Source organism: Oncorhynchus mykiss, chromosome 23 (genome assembly GCF_013265735.2).
Source record: "Oncorhynchus mykiss isolate Arlee chromosome 23, USDA_OmykA_1.1, whole genome shotgun sequence".
NCBI lineage: Eukaryota > Metazoa > Chordata > Actinopteri > Salmoniformes > Salmonidae > Oncorhynchus > Oncorhynchus mykiss.
This window is the reverse complement of record NC_048587.1, coordinates 27907703-27924522: the sequence shown is the minus strand read 5'-3', so window position 1 is coordinate 27924522 and position 16820 is coordinate 27907703. Positions and strand designations below refer to the sequence as shown.

At 43.2% G+C, this 16820-nt stretch overlaps 1 protein-coding gene across 3 annotated transcripts in view; it reads left to right on the top strand.

The window, feature by feature from the left end:
* LOC110502525 (regulator of G-protein signaling 7) overlaps positions 1-16820 on the top strand; it is a 123334-nt gene that overhangs the window by 58903 nt on the left and 47611 nt on the right. The window contains exons 3-4 of one of the 3 annotated variants that reach the window (XM_021580599.2): positions 11077-11173; positions 11878-11949. The exons of 1 other annotated variant lie outside the window; for it this stretch is intronic. In XM_021580599.2, the coding sequence (XP_021436274.1) occupies positions 11077-11173; positions 11878-11949 (169 nt within the window). The remainder of the gene's footprint in view (positions 1-11076; positions 11174-11877; positions 11950-16820) is intronic. One more of the 3 variants, XM_021580600.2, reaches the window with a different exon arrangement.

Genomic DNA, 16820 nt, shown 5'->3' with positions numbered 1-16820 from the left:
TGACCACGACTCCATTTTGATCCTCCCTTCCTATAGGCAGAAACTCAAACAGGAAGCACACGTGTAAAGGACTATTTAACGCTGGTCTGACCAATCGGAACCCACACTTCAAGATTGGTTTGATCACGTTGACTGGGATATGTTTTGGGTAGCTTCTGAGAATAATATGGACGTGTTCACAGAGACGGTCACTGAGTTTATCAAGAAGTGTATAGGAGTTCCTCTGTCCAGTGTCTGTGCGCTTTTGCCCATCTTAATCTTTTCTTTTTATTGGCCAGTCTGAGATATCGCTTTTTCTTTGCAACTCTGCCTAGAAGGCCAGCATCCCGAAGTTGCCTCTTCAATGTTGACGTTGAGACAGGTGTTTTGCTGGTACTTTTTAATGAAGCAGCCAGTTGAGGACTTGTGAGGCGTCTGTTTCTCAAACTAGATGCTCTAATGTACTTGTCCTCTTGCTTAGTTGTGCACCGGGGCCTCCCACTCCTAGTTCTATTCTGGTTAGAGCCAGTTTGCTCCGTTCTGAGAAGGGAGTAGTACACCAGATCTTCAGTTTCTTGGCAATTTATTGCATGGAATAGCCATTATTTCTCAGAACAAGAATAGACTGACGAGTTTCAGAAGAAAGTTATTTTTTCTGTGTATTTTGAGCCTGTAATCAAACCCGCAAATGCTGCTGCTCCAGATACTCAACTAGTCTGAAGAAGGCCAGTTTTATTGCTTCTTTAACAGTTTTCAGCTGTACTATCATAATTGCAAAAGGGCTTTCTAATGATCAATTCGTCTTTTGAAATTATTAACTTGGATTAGCTAACACAACGTGCCATTGGAACACAGGAGTGATGGTTGCTGATAATGGGCCTCTGTACGCCTATGTAGATATTCCATAAAAAATCTGCCATTTCCAGCTACAATAGTAATTTACAACATTAACAATGTCTGCACTGTATTTCTGATAAATTTGATGTCATTTTATTGAACGAAAAATGTTTTTTTCTTTAAAAAACAAGGACATTTCTAAGTGACCCTAAACTTTTGAACGGTAGTGTTTATACTGATTTCTATACTATCTATTGCATCTTAGCCTATGCCGCTCTCACGTTGCTCATCCATATATTTAGATATTCTTATTCCAATGCTTTACTTAGATTTGTGTGTATTAGGTATTTGTTGTGGAATTCTTAGATATTCAACAACTGAGACATAAACTGAACAAGTTCCACAGACATGTGACTAACAAAATTTTTATAATTTGTCCCTGAACAAAGGGGGGTCAAAATCAAAAGTAACATTCAGTATCTGGTGTGGCCACCAGCTGCATTAAGTACTACAGTGCATCTCCTCCTCATGGACTGCACCAGATTTGCCAGTTCTTGCTGTGAGATGTTACCCCACTCGTCCACCAAGGCACCTGCAAGATCCCAGACATTTCTGGGGGGAATGGGTCTCGGTCTCGGTGTAACGCTCATTCTTTCGACAATAAACGCAAATCCAACCATCACCTCTGGTGAGACAAAACCACGACTCATCAAAGAGCTCTTTTTTCCAGTCCTGTCTGGTCCAGCGACAGTGGGCTTGTGCACATAGGCGACATTGTTGCCGGTGATGTCTGGTGAGGACCTGCCTTACAACAGGCCTAAAGCTCTCAGTCCAGCCTCTCCCAGCCTATTGCAGACAGTCTGAGCACTGATGGAGGGATTGTGCGTTCCTGGTGTAACTCAGGCAGTTGTTGTTGCCATCCTGTACCTGTCCCGCAGGTGTGATGTTCGGGTGTACCGATCCTGTGCAGGTGTTGTTACACGTGGTCTGCCACTGCGAAGACAATCAGCTCTCTGTCTTGTCTCCCTGTAGCGCTGTCTTAGGCGTTTCACAGTGCGGACCTTGCAATTTATTGTCCTGTCCACATCTGCAGTCCTCATGCCTCCTTGCAGTATGCCTAAGGCATTTTCACGCAGATGAGCAGGGACGCTGGGCATCTTTGTTGTGGTGTTTTTTAGAGTCAGTAGAAAGGCCTCTTTAGTGTCCTAAGTTTTCATAACTGTGACCTTAATTGCCTTCCGTCTGTAAGCTGTTAGTGACTTAACGACCGTTCCACAGGTGCATGTTCATTAATTGTTTATGGTTTATTGAACAAGCATGAGAAACAGTGTTTAAACCCTTTACAATGAAGATCTGTGAAGTTATTTGGATTTTTACAAATGATCTTTGAAAGACAGGGTCCTGAAAAAGGGACGATTATTTTTTTGCTGAGTTTATATAATCCATAATTTGGGGTTTGATATCATGTCTCTCCCCAAAACGGTGAGCTCATACCACTGTCTGACTGTTATCTCAGAGAAGGACAGCTTCAAGCCTGATATGTTTGATAGTGAATTATCCTGTTAAAATGAGGAGAGAATGGTTGCTTGGTTAAAATGTGGGGGACAGATTGACTTACATTTTGATGAATAGAAAGGTATTTTATGAAAACCAAACAGGCTAATATTGCATGATTTTCATGAAGACTGTGCTTAAAGTATTAAAACACCTCTATAACACTGGCTAGTAAATTAATAAATAATTTCTCCATATATTTTACACTATATGAGCTTAAATGTTTATTTTAAAGGGCAAAGTCTTGGATGGATTTAGCTGACATAGCCAGATATTTTATCTATTCATATTTAACTCTATTCTTTAGATCTATTCATATGGCCTGTTCATTTGAACAGGGGGCCCCACAGCTGTTCTGAACAAAAAAAACAACTTGTTTTATTTGTTTCTTACATGTTTGGGACATTAAAGTCTGTAAAAACGTTTTAAAAGTGATTTTAATGTGAAAGTATGTTTCAAAGTATTCCCACGCATAATAGAGAGAGATATATGTGACCGTATACAAATGTCAGCAAGGTTAGAAATGATTATGTTTTCGTCAAATATTATATCTGGTTGGGCTTCTTGTGGACAATTTGCAGTCTACAAATTTATTTGTTATCATGTTCCGGCCCCCTGACCATCCGCTCAAGAAAAAAATCGGCCCACGGCTGAATCTAGTTGATGATCTCTGCCCTATAGTGAGAATTGGTTTTGGAACGAGTCAATACGCAAATGCATCACACTGTTCAACATTGTGTTTAGTATTGCTTGTCAACATACTGTGTTCTAAATTATAACATCACACATTTTGCCAAAGTATTATGAACAATCCTCTGTTTCTGATTGCAGTGGATGATTTAAAAATGCTACGGGAAGAAGAAGTGTACATGACCAACTCTCACTCAAATCTGCATGAAATCTGCCTGTGTGCTCCATAATGTGTGGTGTACTGTGTGCTACTCCAAAATGTTGCTTTTCTATAGTGTGTAAGGTGTCAGTCTCTGTGTGGAGTGTTTGTGGGGTCTCTAGCTGTGTGAAATTCTATACGCTTTGTGTACTCAGATAACAGCAGCTGGATAATTCCATTCACCCACCATTGTTTCAGCATTGCAGTTGGACAATCATCTATCACAGAGTAGGAGAATAATGGAGGAGCTTTTCATTTCATTACAGTGGGCCTGCTGCTAGGGCTTTATTTTCTGTGTAAACCACAAACAGACTTGAACTGCTTATTAGACATTCATAATGGAATTGGATCAATATTTCTTAGAATGTATTATTCCTTCCTTTCTCTGTCTTTTTCCGGGTAGCAAGCAGTTCAAGTGAGTAGATAGATGTATGAAGCACTTAGATGCAGAGTAAGAAGCAGAGTTAGAAGTCTAGTAGTCCATTTAAAAAGTGAACGTTTGTTCTTTTGTCTCAAATCCTCATTGTGGCTCCCCGAAAATTCTGAGACACATCACGAAGTAGTTGGAATAGCACCATGGAAGCCTTTGTTATATTTGGAGCTTTTTTTGGTCATGCCATATTTACAGACTTGTGTTTAGTCATGTTTGTAATGAACACGAGGGGAGAGCTGGTTTCAAGCGCAGGGCACAAGCAGGTGTTTATTGAAAAGGACCACAGGAGGAGGCAGGTAGCTGGGTCCTGGGGCAGGCAGAAGGTCATACACAGGGGGTCCAAAAGGCCAACAGTACAAGCAGGGAAAAGGCAGGGAAAAGGCTAGTAACGTAGTCCGGGAGATCAGGCAATAGGAAGATATCAGGGGATCTAGGTGTTTGAGAGTGTGAGCTGGAAAGTGAGCTGCGTTCAGGGGATCTACGTGTTTGAGGGTGTGAGTTGGAAGCAGACGTTACAGTACACCTGTGCACCACAGGAGGATGGAGGGCTGTACCTCACAGGCTTGAGAAGGGACACAATGGAAGGATGAGGAGATCCGGTAATGGCGGGCCAACTGGAGACGGTAGGTGACATGATTGATGCTGTGTTTTATTTTGAAGGGACCAATGAACCGAGGACTGAACTTTTTGCAGGGGTCACGAAGCCGGATGTCCCGGGTAGAGAGCCACACACATTGCCCAGGGTGGAAGAGTGGAGTAGGTTGGCGACGCCGGTCAGCGAACCATTTCTGGGAGAGGGAAACTTGATGGAGGTGCCAATGTATGGTCTCCCAAACCTGCTCGTTCCGTCGAAACCACTCATCAACGGCAAGCACAGTTCCGGGCTCTGTCTCCCATCGGAACACGGGGGGTATCCGAGGACACACTGAAATGGAGTGAGATGGAGTGAGGTTTGCACCAGGGAGTTCTGTGCGTATTCGGCCCAGGCTAGATAGCGACGCCACTCATGTGGTTGGTGGGTGCAGTGTTGGCGAAGGTACTTCCCTATTTCCTGATTCAGGCGTTCCGTCTGCCCATTGGTTTGAGGATGGTATCCGGAGGATAGGCTGATGGAGTCCCCCAGTTGGTCAAGGAAGGCTCACCACACCCTGGAGACGAACTGGGGTCTCCAAAACTATGTCTTTCGGGATCCCATACAGACGAAACATGTTGGAACATGCACTCGGCCAATTTCATGCATTAGGTAGATTCGGAAGGGGGACAAGTCTGCACATCTTGGAAAACCGGTCCACTACAATTCAAATAGTTGTGAAGCCCGAATAGTCAGGGCAGATCCGTGAGGAAATCCATGGCGATGTGAGACGATGGTCTGTGTGGTGTAGGTAAAGGCTCAAGCTTACCGGTAGGGGTGTCAGAAGGTGCTGGGTCGTGGCATAGGGCCTCTTGGACGGCATAGGGCCTCTTGGACGGATATCCCACTGTATGGGTCCCATGACACAAGCCGGAGGCAGAATGGGCTCAGGAGCTGGGTTAGAGGAAGGTGGGTTATATAGACAGGATAAGGAATACGTTTTCACATTTTTCTTGCCAGACAGATTGGTGAAGGTGAAGCGGGTGAAGAGTGCATAGCAAGCATTTCTGGGGTTGAGCCTCTTAGCACTTTTTAAGTACTCCAAATTGCGGTGGTCGGTAAGGACAAGGAATGGGTGATGAGCTCCCTCTAACCAGTGGCGCCACTCTTCGATAGAGTGGTGAGGAGCTCTCGGGTTCCCAACATCATAGTTCCTCTCAGCGGGTGACAGTTTCTTGGAAAAGAAGGCACATGGGTGTAATTTGGGAGGTGTCCCAAACCGCTGAGAGGGAACCGCTCCCACGTCGACCTCGGTTGCATCCACGTCCAGAACAAAAGGAAGGGTAGGATCTGGTTGCAGAGGTTACGAGGCGTTTCGAGGTCTCAAATGCAATAAGGGCTGCGTCGGTCAATTGGAGGGTCAATTGTAGAGCTGAAAGAGGAGTGGTTGTGCTGCTGCAGTTTTGGATGAACCGGCAGTAGTAGTTGGTGAATCCAAGGAACCGTTGTAGTTCCTTTATTGAGGGGTCGGTAATCTATGCAGGGACGGAGACTACCATCCTTTTTTTTTACAAAAAATAACTGGATGCAGCCCGAGACGTGGATGAATGGATGAATCCCATGTCGAGAGCCTCTTCTATATATGTGTCCATAGCCTCATTCTCTGGGATGGACAGGGGGTAGATCCGACCCTTAGGCGGCGATGCCCCAGGAAAGTCAATCACGCAGTCCTCTAGGCGATGAGGGCAGAATAGACGCCTTTCATGCTGAAGACACTCAGAAACTGGGCATATACAGGTGGGATGTGGGTTGGAATGGCAGACCCCGATCCTTCTATAGGTGGCTCAACAGGTTAGACTGAAGCAGTTCTTGAAACAGGCGGGAGACCATGACAGCAGTTCCCCTTTGCCTGCCAGGAGATGGCAGGGTTGTCAAGGCTTAGCCAGGGGTGACTGAGGATGAGGGGTTCTTTAGGTGAAGACAACACCATTAACCGAATGACCTCAGAGTGAAGGAGACCAATCTGAAGGGTTATACTGTCGGTCATGCGAGTCACAAGACCAGTTCCGAGAGGTTGTCCGTCCAGCGCATTAATCCTAAAGTGAAGATTAACAGGGATTTATTTAACCCTTAACTGTTGTGCGAATTGTTCGTGAATGAAATTTCCCGCAGCCCCCGAGTCCACTAGTCCGTCCACAAACTGAGTGACCTCATTAGCAGAAAGAAGAGCCAGGATCCCAAACTGCCTTTTGGTAATGTTCAAAAACGTAGAGGTGCTTACCCCGGCGGAAGTGGAGGGGTTGTGGTCACCCCTTCGTGGGGGGCGAATCGGACAGCTCTCTCCACAATAGAGGCACAGGTTCACGTAACCTCCGGTGTCTCTCGGCAGGCATGAGAGGGGCGTGGTCAAGTTGCATGGGTTCGGGGCTATTGGACCGTGGTGGAAGAGAGAAGGACGTGGAAGACTCGCAGGCCATGGGCAACTGTATAGATCTGCGGTCCACCAGTAGGTTGCTAAAGAATATGGACATCCGCACGTATTGGTTTAGGTCCTTTAAATCTCCTCTGCATGCCATTTCTGTTTGCAACTCCCGATTAAGACCCCTCCGGTAGACTGTATTGAGAGCTGGTTCACTCCATCCACTGCTGGCTGCCATGGTACGGAAGTCAAGGGCATACTCAGTGGTGAAGCGACGGCCCTGTCACAGCTCACATAACAGGTCCCCGGTGTGACGACCTGGAACTGAATGGTCGAACACCTCCTTGAAGAGGGCGTGGAAACGTGATTCAGAGGACAGATCAGAACTTTGAGTGGCCTACAGGGCTGTGACCCAATCCAGAGCTTTGCCTGTGAGTATGGAGATGACGAAGTCCACCCTGTGTTTGTCAGAGGTGAAGTCAGCGGGGTGATGGTCAATGTACAGGTTACACTGCATGAGAAATCCTTTATATTTCCATGGGGAGACGTCGCATTTATTAGGCATGGATATAGGGGGAGATGAACGAGAGGAGGCTGTGGCACTTGATATCGGTGAAGCAGGAATGAACTGGCGAAGGAGGTCGCAAAGTTCATTGATACGTTCCTCCTGTCGGGCCAGACGTAGCTGCAGCTCCGCTGAATCCATCTGTCATTTTTGGTGAGGTATTCTGTAATGAACACACGGGGAGACAGAGAGCTGGTTTCAAGCGCAGGGCACATCAGGTGTTATTTGAAAAGGACCATAGGAGGAGGCAGGTAGCTGGATCCAGGGGCAGGCAGAAGGTCATACACAAGGGTTCCAAAAGGGCAACAGTACAAGCAGGGAAAAGGCTAGTAACGTAGTCCGGGAGATCAGGCAATAGGTAGATAACAGGAAATCTGACTAAGTACAGGCAGGGAATAGGCAAAAGGCGCCGTTAGTGAGGCAGGAAAAAACTATCATACACGGGAGGAGTAAATCAGAGCTCTGAACGACGTGTGGTACAAAACAAACAATGCCTCACAGTGATCGGGTGCAAAGAACTGAACTAAATAGTGTGTGATAATAACACAGGTGTGTGAACAGGATATTAGAATTCAGGTGATTGGGATCTGGAGAGTGAGCTGCGTTCAGGGGATCTAGGTGTTTGAGAGTGTGATCTGGAAAGTGGGCTGGAAAGTGAGCTGTGTTCATGGGTTCTACGTGTTTGAGGGTGTGAGTTGGAAGCAGACGTTACAATATTTAATAAACCACTGTTCAGAAAACATACCCAGCAGGGTCTAGTTATAGTCTGCGTAAGAGACAAACACTTCTTCTTCATGACATGTACACGCATGAATATCTTAAATCCAAAATATTCAGGCTGATGGTATTTTACACTGAGTGGGAGGGAGAGACAGTGTTAAGTCTCGATTATCACTCTGTTATCCTGCTGGTTAGCTCAGTGAATTACGTAACTTAGTTCTAAAAAGTCTCAGCCAATGTGATGTCAATCTGCCAGATGTAATTTAGCTATGGCTGATCTATTGGCAATGTGAATACTGGAAGTGGCTGTCTTTGACCTAAGGATATATGTTTGTCAAAGTGACAGTGCTTTGTTAGACTGCTCAAAATGATCTGATGAGAGCTGTCCAGCACAGCTCTCAATCCTCTGTCTGGCACCAATTTCACCTGTTAAGTGGGGAGGACATACATATTTATAAATCTGATCTCATGTTAGATAGGCATCTCTGTAACCCCATACACTACCTACAGCTCTTTTGGTTCTATGTCTGTGTTCTATCAGTCCATTACAAACCAATTACTCGATAGGTTTTGGCTTCAGTGTACTTGAAATAGGGCAAACTCTTTTTGTAAGATGCTGGTCCCATTTTCTAAAAATATTTAATTGATTCAATTTTTTTGAATTGTTTACTTATCTATAGTTGATTATTATTGATTACAGTGGAGTCTGCTCTCCACTGTTCCATATTCAATATATTTCAGTTGATACATTGGTACATCCTAAATTGCTATGGTACTGTATCTAGCATTTACAATTACGTGTTCTCGTCAGCAAATTCTTAGGACATCCAAATAGTCCATTAGAACAAAAAAATAAAATCCTGACCTTCACCTTCACCTTAAGATCTTAAGATCTTAAGATCTTAAATGAAATGAAATGAAATACAACAGATCTGATGATTGAACAACATTTTGCAGTAAGTAAGTACCTCTATTTTAGACTCTATGGTACAAAGATCCAGTGCTTAGGTAACGGTAACTGAGACTTACATGGCAACTTCTGGGGCGGCAGGGTAGCCTAGTGGTTAGAGTGTTGGACTAGTAACCGGAAGGTTGCAAGTTCAAACCCCCAAGCTGACAAGGTACAAATCTGTCGTTCTGCCCCTGAACAGGCAGTTAACCCACTGTTCCTAGGCCGTCATTGAAAATAAGAATTAGTTCTTAACTGACTTGCCTGGTCAAATAAAAAAAATTAAACTCAGGCTAAGAGTACTCAGGCTAACAGCATTTTTGCAAATTACCATAGAAAACAGTTTTATGGTTATGTTACCTACACAATCCCTTCCAGAGCACAGCTGCCAGAATAAAATGTAGTTGTCAAGATATTAGTGTAGTTGTCAAGATATTGTACAGACTTAGGGCGAAAGTTGATGAGGCACAGGGAAGCCAGTCAGATTAGCAAAATGCAGGATAGAAAATGAGCTTTTGTAACCAACACTAACCAATAAACCTTAATGGTTCCCAATTACTATTCAATATGATACAGTATATGGGCAGTGCATTGTAGTCTATGTAGCAGAAAGAGAGCAGCAGGCCTTGCACTGTGTGTGTGTCACATTGTTAGCATGTATTTATTCATGCCACAGGGCTGGTTTGAGATATCTCTTGGCATCCATCCGTGAAGGCAGACAAATACGGGCCACGCTCTGCTCCACTCCGTCCTGTCTGTTCCTGGAAATAGGGCCATCTGCCAGGGCAGCTGAGCCATGGTGCAGAGCAGTGCTCCTGTCCTGGAGAGTTGTAATGCAGATCTGTCTTTCTGTGACATGTCTGTTTTGAGCCAGGTTGTCATGTCCAAACACACCAAGACAGTTGTGAAGAGGGCACGACAAAGCCTATTCTACCTCAGGAAACTAAAAAGATTTGGCATGGGTCCTCAGATCCTCAAAAGGTTCTACAGATGCATCATCGAGAGCATCCTGACTGGTTGCATCACTGCCTGGTACGGCAACTGCTCGGCCTCCGACCGCAAGGCACTATAGAGGGTAGTGCGTATGGCCCAGTACATCACTGGGGCTAAGCTGCCTGCCATCCAGGACCTCTACAACCAGGCGGTATCAGAGGAAGGCCATAAAAATTGTCAAAGACCCCAGCCACCCCCAGTCATAGACTGTTCTTTCTTTTACCGCATGGCAAGTGGTACCGGAGTTCCAAGTCTAGGACCAAAAGGCTTCTCAACAGTTTTTACCCCCAAGCCATAAGACTCCTGAACAGGTAATCAAATGGCTACCCGGACTATTTGCCTTGTGTGCCTCCCTCCCAACCCCTCTTTTACTCTGCTGCCATTCTCTGTTTATCATATATGTGTAGTCACTTTAACTATATATTCATGTACATACTACCTCAATTAGCCCGACCAACCGGTGCCGCTGCACATTGGCTACCCGGACTATCTGCATTGTGTCCCACCACCCACCACCCGCCAACCCTTCTTTTACGCTACTGCTAATCTCTGTTAATCATATATGCATAGTCACATTAACTATGCCTACATGTACATACTACCTCAATCAGCTCGACTAACCGGTGCTGTATAATGCCTCGCTACTGTTATTTTTCACTGTATTTTTTAACTGTTTTTATTTCTTTACTTATCTAATACCTTTTTTTAACTTACAAATTGCACTGTTGATTAGAGCCTGTAAGTAAGCATTTCATTGTAAGGTCTACACCTGTTGTATTCGGCGCACATGACAAATAAACTTTGATTTGATGTCACATTTCTTTTAGGTTTTAGCTCAAAGGTGTGATTTTATTCATCACAGTGCCCTTTTAAATGTACCTGAGATGTGACATTTAGTTCTGTCCTGTTTGTTTTAAGACACGCGGGATAGGGAAACATTAGGCAGAAACTTTGCTGTAAGATTAGCACTAATCCAATAACATAGACTGACATTGATAAGAGAAGTGTCTCTGCTGCAAATATCCAACTCAGATCTGTGTCACAGAGGCCATTCAGAACTCAGTAAGACACCACCACTCCCTCACTTCAGCCTCTTTCCTCAGTCTCTCCTCCAGACAATAATAATCCTATGTTATCTTAAATAATGTCTTCTCTCATTTCTTCCAGATGGAGGACGTAATAGCACGCATGCAGGATGAGAAGAATGGAATTCCTATCCGCACTGTGAAAAGTTTTTTGTCCAAGATTCCAAGTGTTTTTTCAGGTAAAAGTCTTGATTTAACTAAAGCTGTTGTGCTAATACATGGAGTATACCAAACATTAGGAACACCTTGAGTTGCATGGTGGACCATTCTTGATACACAAGGGAAGCTGTTGAGGTTGAAAAATCCAGCAGCGCTGCAGTTCTTGACACAAACCGGTGCACATGGCACCTACAACCATACCCTGTTCAAGGGCACTTCGATTGTCTTATCCCATTCACCCTCTGAATGGCACACATACACATCCATGTCTCACTTGTCTCAAGGCTTAAAAGTCCTTTAACCTGTCTCCTCCCCGTCATCTACTCTGATTGAAGTGGCTTTAACAAGTGACATCAATAAGGGATCATAGCTTTCACCTGGACTCACCTAGTCAGTCGATGTCATAGAAAGAGCAGGTGTTCTTAATGTTTTGTATACTCGTGTATATTAAAATGGTAATAAAAGGTAATAAGGACTTTTGGATTCTGACTGACTTGGAGAGCCGTCGGTGGTTCTGAAAACTAATTTACGTAAACCAGAGAGTAGACAGAATAATGTTGCAGGGAACTGTCCAGAGTTCTGAAAAGAGAACCTAAGGCTGAATAACAAAAACTCAAAGCTAAAAACAATGCTTATGGAAATTGGAAAGGCTAGATAGCCTTATAAATGTGGCTTGTTCTCTATAACACCTTGTAAAAAAGTGGTATGCTTATTCCCTTTGCAGGACTGCAAACAACAGATATGATCTGGAATCGGCCAGGGTGTCTCTTAGTTGATATTATTCATTATACAACAGGTGGGTCTAATCCTGAATGCTGATTGGTTGAAAGTGCATTCCAGCCGGTGTCTATTTCACAAGTTACCACCTGCTAAATCTATGACGTTAAAATGCCTATGTACTTTGTTCCATCTGACTGCCCAATCCACTGTTTCACCAGCCTAGGCAGGCTGAGATTAACTTGATCTCCACTATAAAAAGCATCGAGACATGATCTCACATTTCTTTCAGAATAACATTAGTTTTCAACAGCGGAGATTTGTATAAACTTTGTTGTCTGGCTCTCCGACATTTGTAACATTGTTTCAATATTCAAATTTGATCTCCAAGTGTCCCATAGTAATGCACGTGTAGGGGTCGGGAGTCAGGATGAGAGAGAGAAGCAGGCAGTGTTTCTCAGTCAGTCGAAATCATGAATCAGCTGGCATCATTTTTATGGATATATACAAAGAAATGTCAATTGAAAAAATGTCAAACGAAACATGTGCAGCTAGTTTGCAGTCTTTCCAGCTTCAGTTTGAATTCATTGTGTTAGCTGTGTTGTTGGCTAGCTCCTCTGAACAACACTGTCCTAGTGAGAGAGCACATTTTCTATGCCAGGCGAAATCGTGCCTCATTAGCTCATTGTTATGGATGCATCCAAATAAATGTCACTAGGAAACAAATGCAGCTACTGTTGTTATTCTGTCTGCACTGTTTGACGTGACTGTAAGTTAGCCGTAGTTGGCTAGCAAGGGATAAGAACATTGCCAGCCAGAATGGCAATGGAACATTTTGAATGAACAACTAAGTCGCGTCCATAGATACAGAACAAAAAGACTGAACGACTAGGTCGCGTCTCTGGCAACCGAACAAATAGAACAAACAACTAGCCGGCTTGGGTAGCAACCCTAGATTTGTTTCGGGACTATATCTTCTGGAAGGATGAAATAGTATGAATTAATTCATCAAAATAATGTTTTTAATGACCATCTGTCAATCATTATTTGAATATGTTGGTAACCCGTTGTAACAAAGTGATAATGCCCTCAAAGGCGGTGTTTGGAGGATATATTGGCACGGTTTGGCGACCCTCGACTTCATCTCAGGCCTAACAACACCCGTGCCAATATATCCTCAAAACACCGCCTTTGAGGGCATTATCACTTAAGTATGTCACTAGTGACTTTCCCCAGAGTATACAAACAGAACAGTTGATGTAATGCGAGTAGGGTTCCTGGAACAGTAAAGCACTCCGGGGCCGAGATGACTAAATTAATAGCACAGCCACAGGATGAATGGATGAGCTGTTCTGTTCATTCTTATTCAGTGTTGCTCAGCATTCGGTTAAAATGAAATGCCCTCTATTTAGTAATAGCTGCAGTTCAATAATGTGTTAATTGAGACACATAAACTCTCCTCCAGATTTATTTGGACAGTGAAGCTACATATTTTAAACATGGTTCTATACTCCAGCATTTTGGATTTAAGTACAGAATGTCACCTTTTATTTGAGGGTATTTTCATACACACGGGTAACTGCCAAAATAAAGGAAATACTTGTGTAAATGAGGGATACAAAGTATGTTGAAAGCAGCTGCTTCCACACAGGTGTGGTTCCTGAGTTAATTAAGCAATTAACATCCCATCTTGCTTATTGTCATGTACAGTGCCTTGCGAAAGTATTCGGCCCCCTTGAACTTTGCGACCTTTTGCCACATTTCAGGCTTCAAACATAAAGATATAAAACTGATTTTTTTTGTGAAGAATCAACAACAAGTGGGACACAATCATGAAGTGGAACGACATTTATTGGATATTTCAAACTTTTTTAACAAATCAAAAACGGAAAAATTGGGCGTGCAAAATTATTCAGCCCCCTTAAGTTAATACTTTGTAGCTCCACCTTTTGCTGCGATTACAGCTGGAAGTTTTGTTGCAGTGTCATGTACACGCTTAAAGTGGCGTTTAAATACAAAACAAAATTGATAATATAACTTTCATAACAGTTACATACCAATAAAACATTATTTTTTAAAGACTAGCCTGCTGGCCTTATTGAGTCAATAGGAACATTAGCCCGAGTTTTTTAGGAGGGATTTCACACCTGGCACAAATGATTGTCTAGTTCTGTTTTTGCTGCTGAGGGGTGCCCTATACCTGCGCCCATAGGGTAGTAGCTCCAAGGCCGAGTACAGGGGTTGGCTTGGGTCTAATGCAGAGTTCAATATAAAAAACAACAACATTGAAATAGTGACACGAGGAATAAATACAAAATGAATAAAGAGTAACAATAACGAGTCAAAATAACATAGCTACAGTACATACAGGGAGTACCAGTACCAAGTCGATGTACAGTATGAGGTACAGTGGGACAAAAAAGTACTTAGTCAGCCACCAATTGTGCACGTTCTCCCACTTAAAAAGATGAGAGAGGCCTGTAATTTTCATCATAGGTACATTTCAATTATGACAGACAAAATGAGAAAAAAATCCAGAAAATCACATTGTAGGATTTTTAATGAATTTATTTGCAAATTATGGTGGAAAATAAGTATTTTGTCAATAACAAAAGTTTATCTAAATTTTTTGTTATATACCCTTTGTTGGCAACGACAGAGGTCAAACGTTTTCTGTAAGTCTTCACAAGGTTTTCACACACTGTTGCTGGTATTTTGGCCCATTCCTCCATGCAGATCTCCTCTAGAGCAGTGATGTTTTGGGGCTGTTGCTGGGCAACATGGACTTTCAACTCCCTCCAAAGATTTTCTATGGGGTTGAGATCTGGAGACTGGCTAGGCCACTCCAGGACCTTGAAATGCTTCTTACGAAGCCACTCCTTCGTTGCCCGGGCGGTGTGTTTGGGATCATTGTCATGCTGAAAGACCCAGCCACGTTTCATCTTCAATGCCCTTGCTGATGGAAGGAGGTTTTCACTCAAAATCTCACGATACATGGCCCCATTCATTCTTTTCTTTACACGGATCAGTCGTCCTGGTCCCTTTGCAGAAAAACAGCCCCAAAGCATGATGTTTCCACCCCCATGCTTCACAGTAGGTATGGTGTTCTTTGGATGCAACTCAGCATTCTTTGTCCTCCAAACACGACGAGTTGAGTATTTACCAAAAAGTTATATTTTGGTTTCATCTGACCATATGACATTCTCCCAATCTTCTTCTGGATCATCCAAATGCTCTCTAGCAAACTTCAGACAGGCCAGGACATGTACTGGCTTAAGCAGGGGGACACGTCTGGCACTGCAGGATTTGAGTCCCTGGCGGCTTAATGTGTTACTGATGGTAGGCTTTGTTACTTTGGTCCCAGCTCTCTGCAGGTCATTCACTAGGTCCCCCCGTGTGGTTCTGGGATTTTTGCTCACTGTTCTTGTGATCATTTTTACCCCACGGGGTGAGATCTTGCGTGGAGCCCCAGATTGAGGGAGATTATCAGTGGTCTTGTATGTCTTCCATTTCCTAATAATTGCTCCCACAGTTGATTTCTTCAAACCAAGCTGCTTACCTATTGCAGATTCAGTCTTCCCAGCCTGGTGCAGGTCTACAATTTTCTACGACCTTTGACAGGTCTTTGGTCTTGGCCATAGTGGAGTTTGGAGTGTGACTGTTTGAGGTTGTGGACAGGTGTCTTTTATACTGATAACAAGTTCAAACAGGTGCCATTAATACAGGTAACGAGTGGAGGACAGAGGAGCCTCTTAAAGTATTTAAGAGTACCGATTTTAAGTACCTTGGCATCATACTTGATTCCAACCTCTCTTTTAAAAAGCATGTGAAAAAGGTAATTCAAATAACCAAATTCAACCTAGCTAATTTCCGATTTATACGAAATTGTTTGACTACAGAGGTAGCAAAACTGTACTTCAAATCTATGATACTCCCCCACTTAACATACTGCTTGACTAGTTGGGCCCAAGCTTGCTGTACAACATTAAAACCTATTCAGTCTGTCTACAAACAGGCTCTCAAAGTGCTTGATAGGAAGCCCAATAGCCATCATCATTGTCACATCCTTAGAAAGCATGAGCTCTTGAGTTGGGAAAATCTTGTGCAATACACCGACGCATGTCTTGTATTCAAGATCCTTAATGGCCTGGCTCCCCTTCCACTCAATATTTTTGTTAAACAGAAAACCCAGACATATGGCAGCAGATCCACAAGGTCTGCCATGAGAGGTGACTGTATAGTTCCCCTAAGGAAAAGCACCTTTAGTAAATCTGCATTCTCTGTGAGAGCTTCCCATGTCTGGAATACACTGCCATCAGACACACATAACTGCACCACATATCACACTTTCACAAAATGCTTGAAGACATGGCTAAAGGTCAATCAGATTTGTGAACATGGTCCCTAGCTGTGTGTTGCCGCTTTCCATGTTGTCTGTAGCTTGTGAGGTGTGGAAACACTTTGTTGCTTTTATGAATTTTGTCTTGCTGCTTTTTGTTTTGTTGCTCTGTCTGTATGCTGCGTCTTGCTTGTCCTATGTTGCTCTGTCTGTATGCTATGTCTTGCTTGTCCTATGTTGCTCTGTCTGTATGCTATGTCTTGCTTGTTCTATGCTGCTATTGTCTATATTGTAATTGTTTTTAATAACCTGCCCAGGGACTGCGGTTGAAAATTAGCCGGCTGGCTAAAACCGGCACTTTTACTGAAACGTTGATTAATGTGCACTGTCCCTGTAAAAATAAAAAATAAACTCAAACTCAAAGAAGAAGTTACAGGTCTGTGAGAGCCAGAAATCTTGCTTGTTTGTAGGTGACCAAATACTTATTTTCCACCATAATTTGCAAATAAATTCATTAAAAATCCTACAATGTGATTTTCTGGATTTTTTTTCTAATTTTGTCTCTCATAATTGAAGTGTACCTATGATGAAAATTATAGGCCTCTCTCATC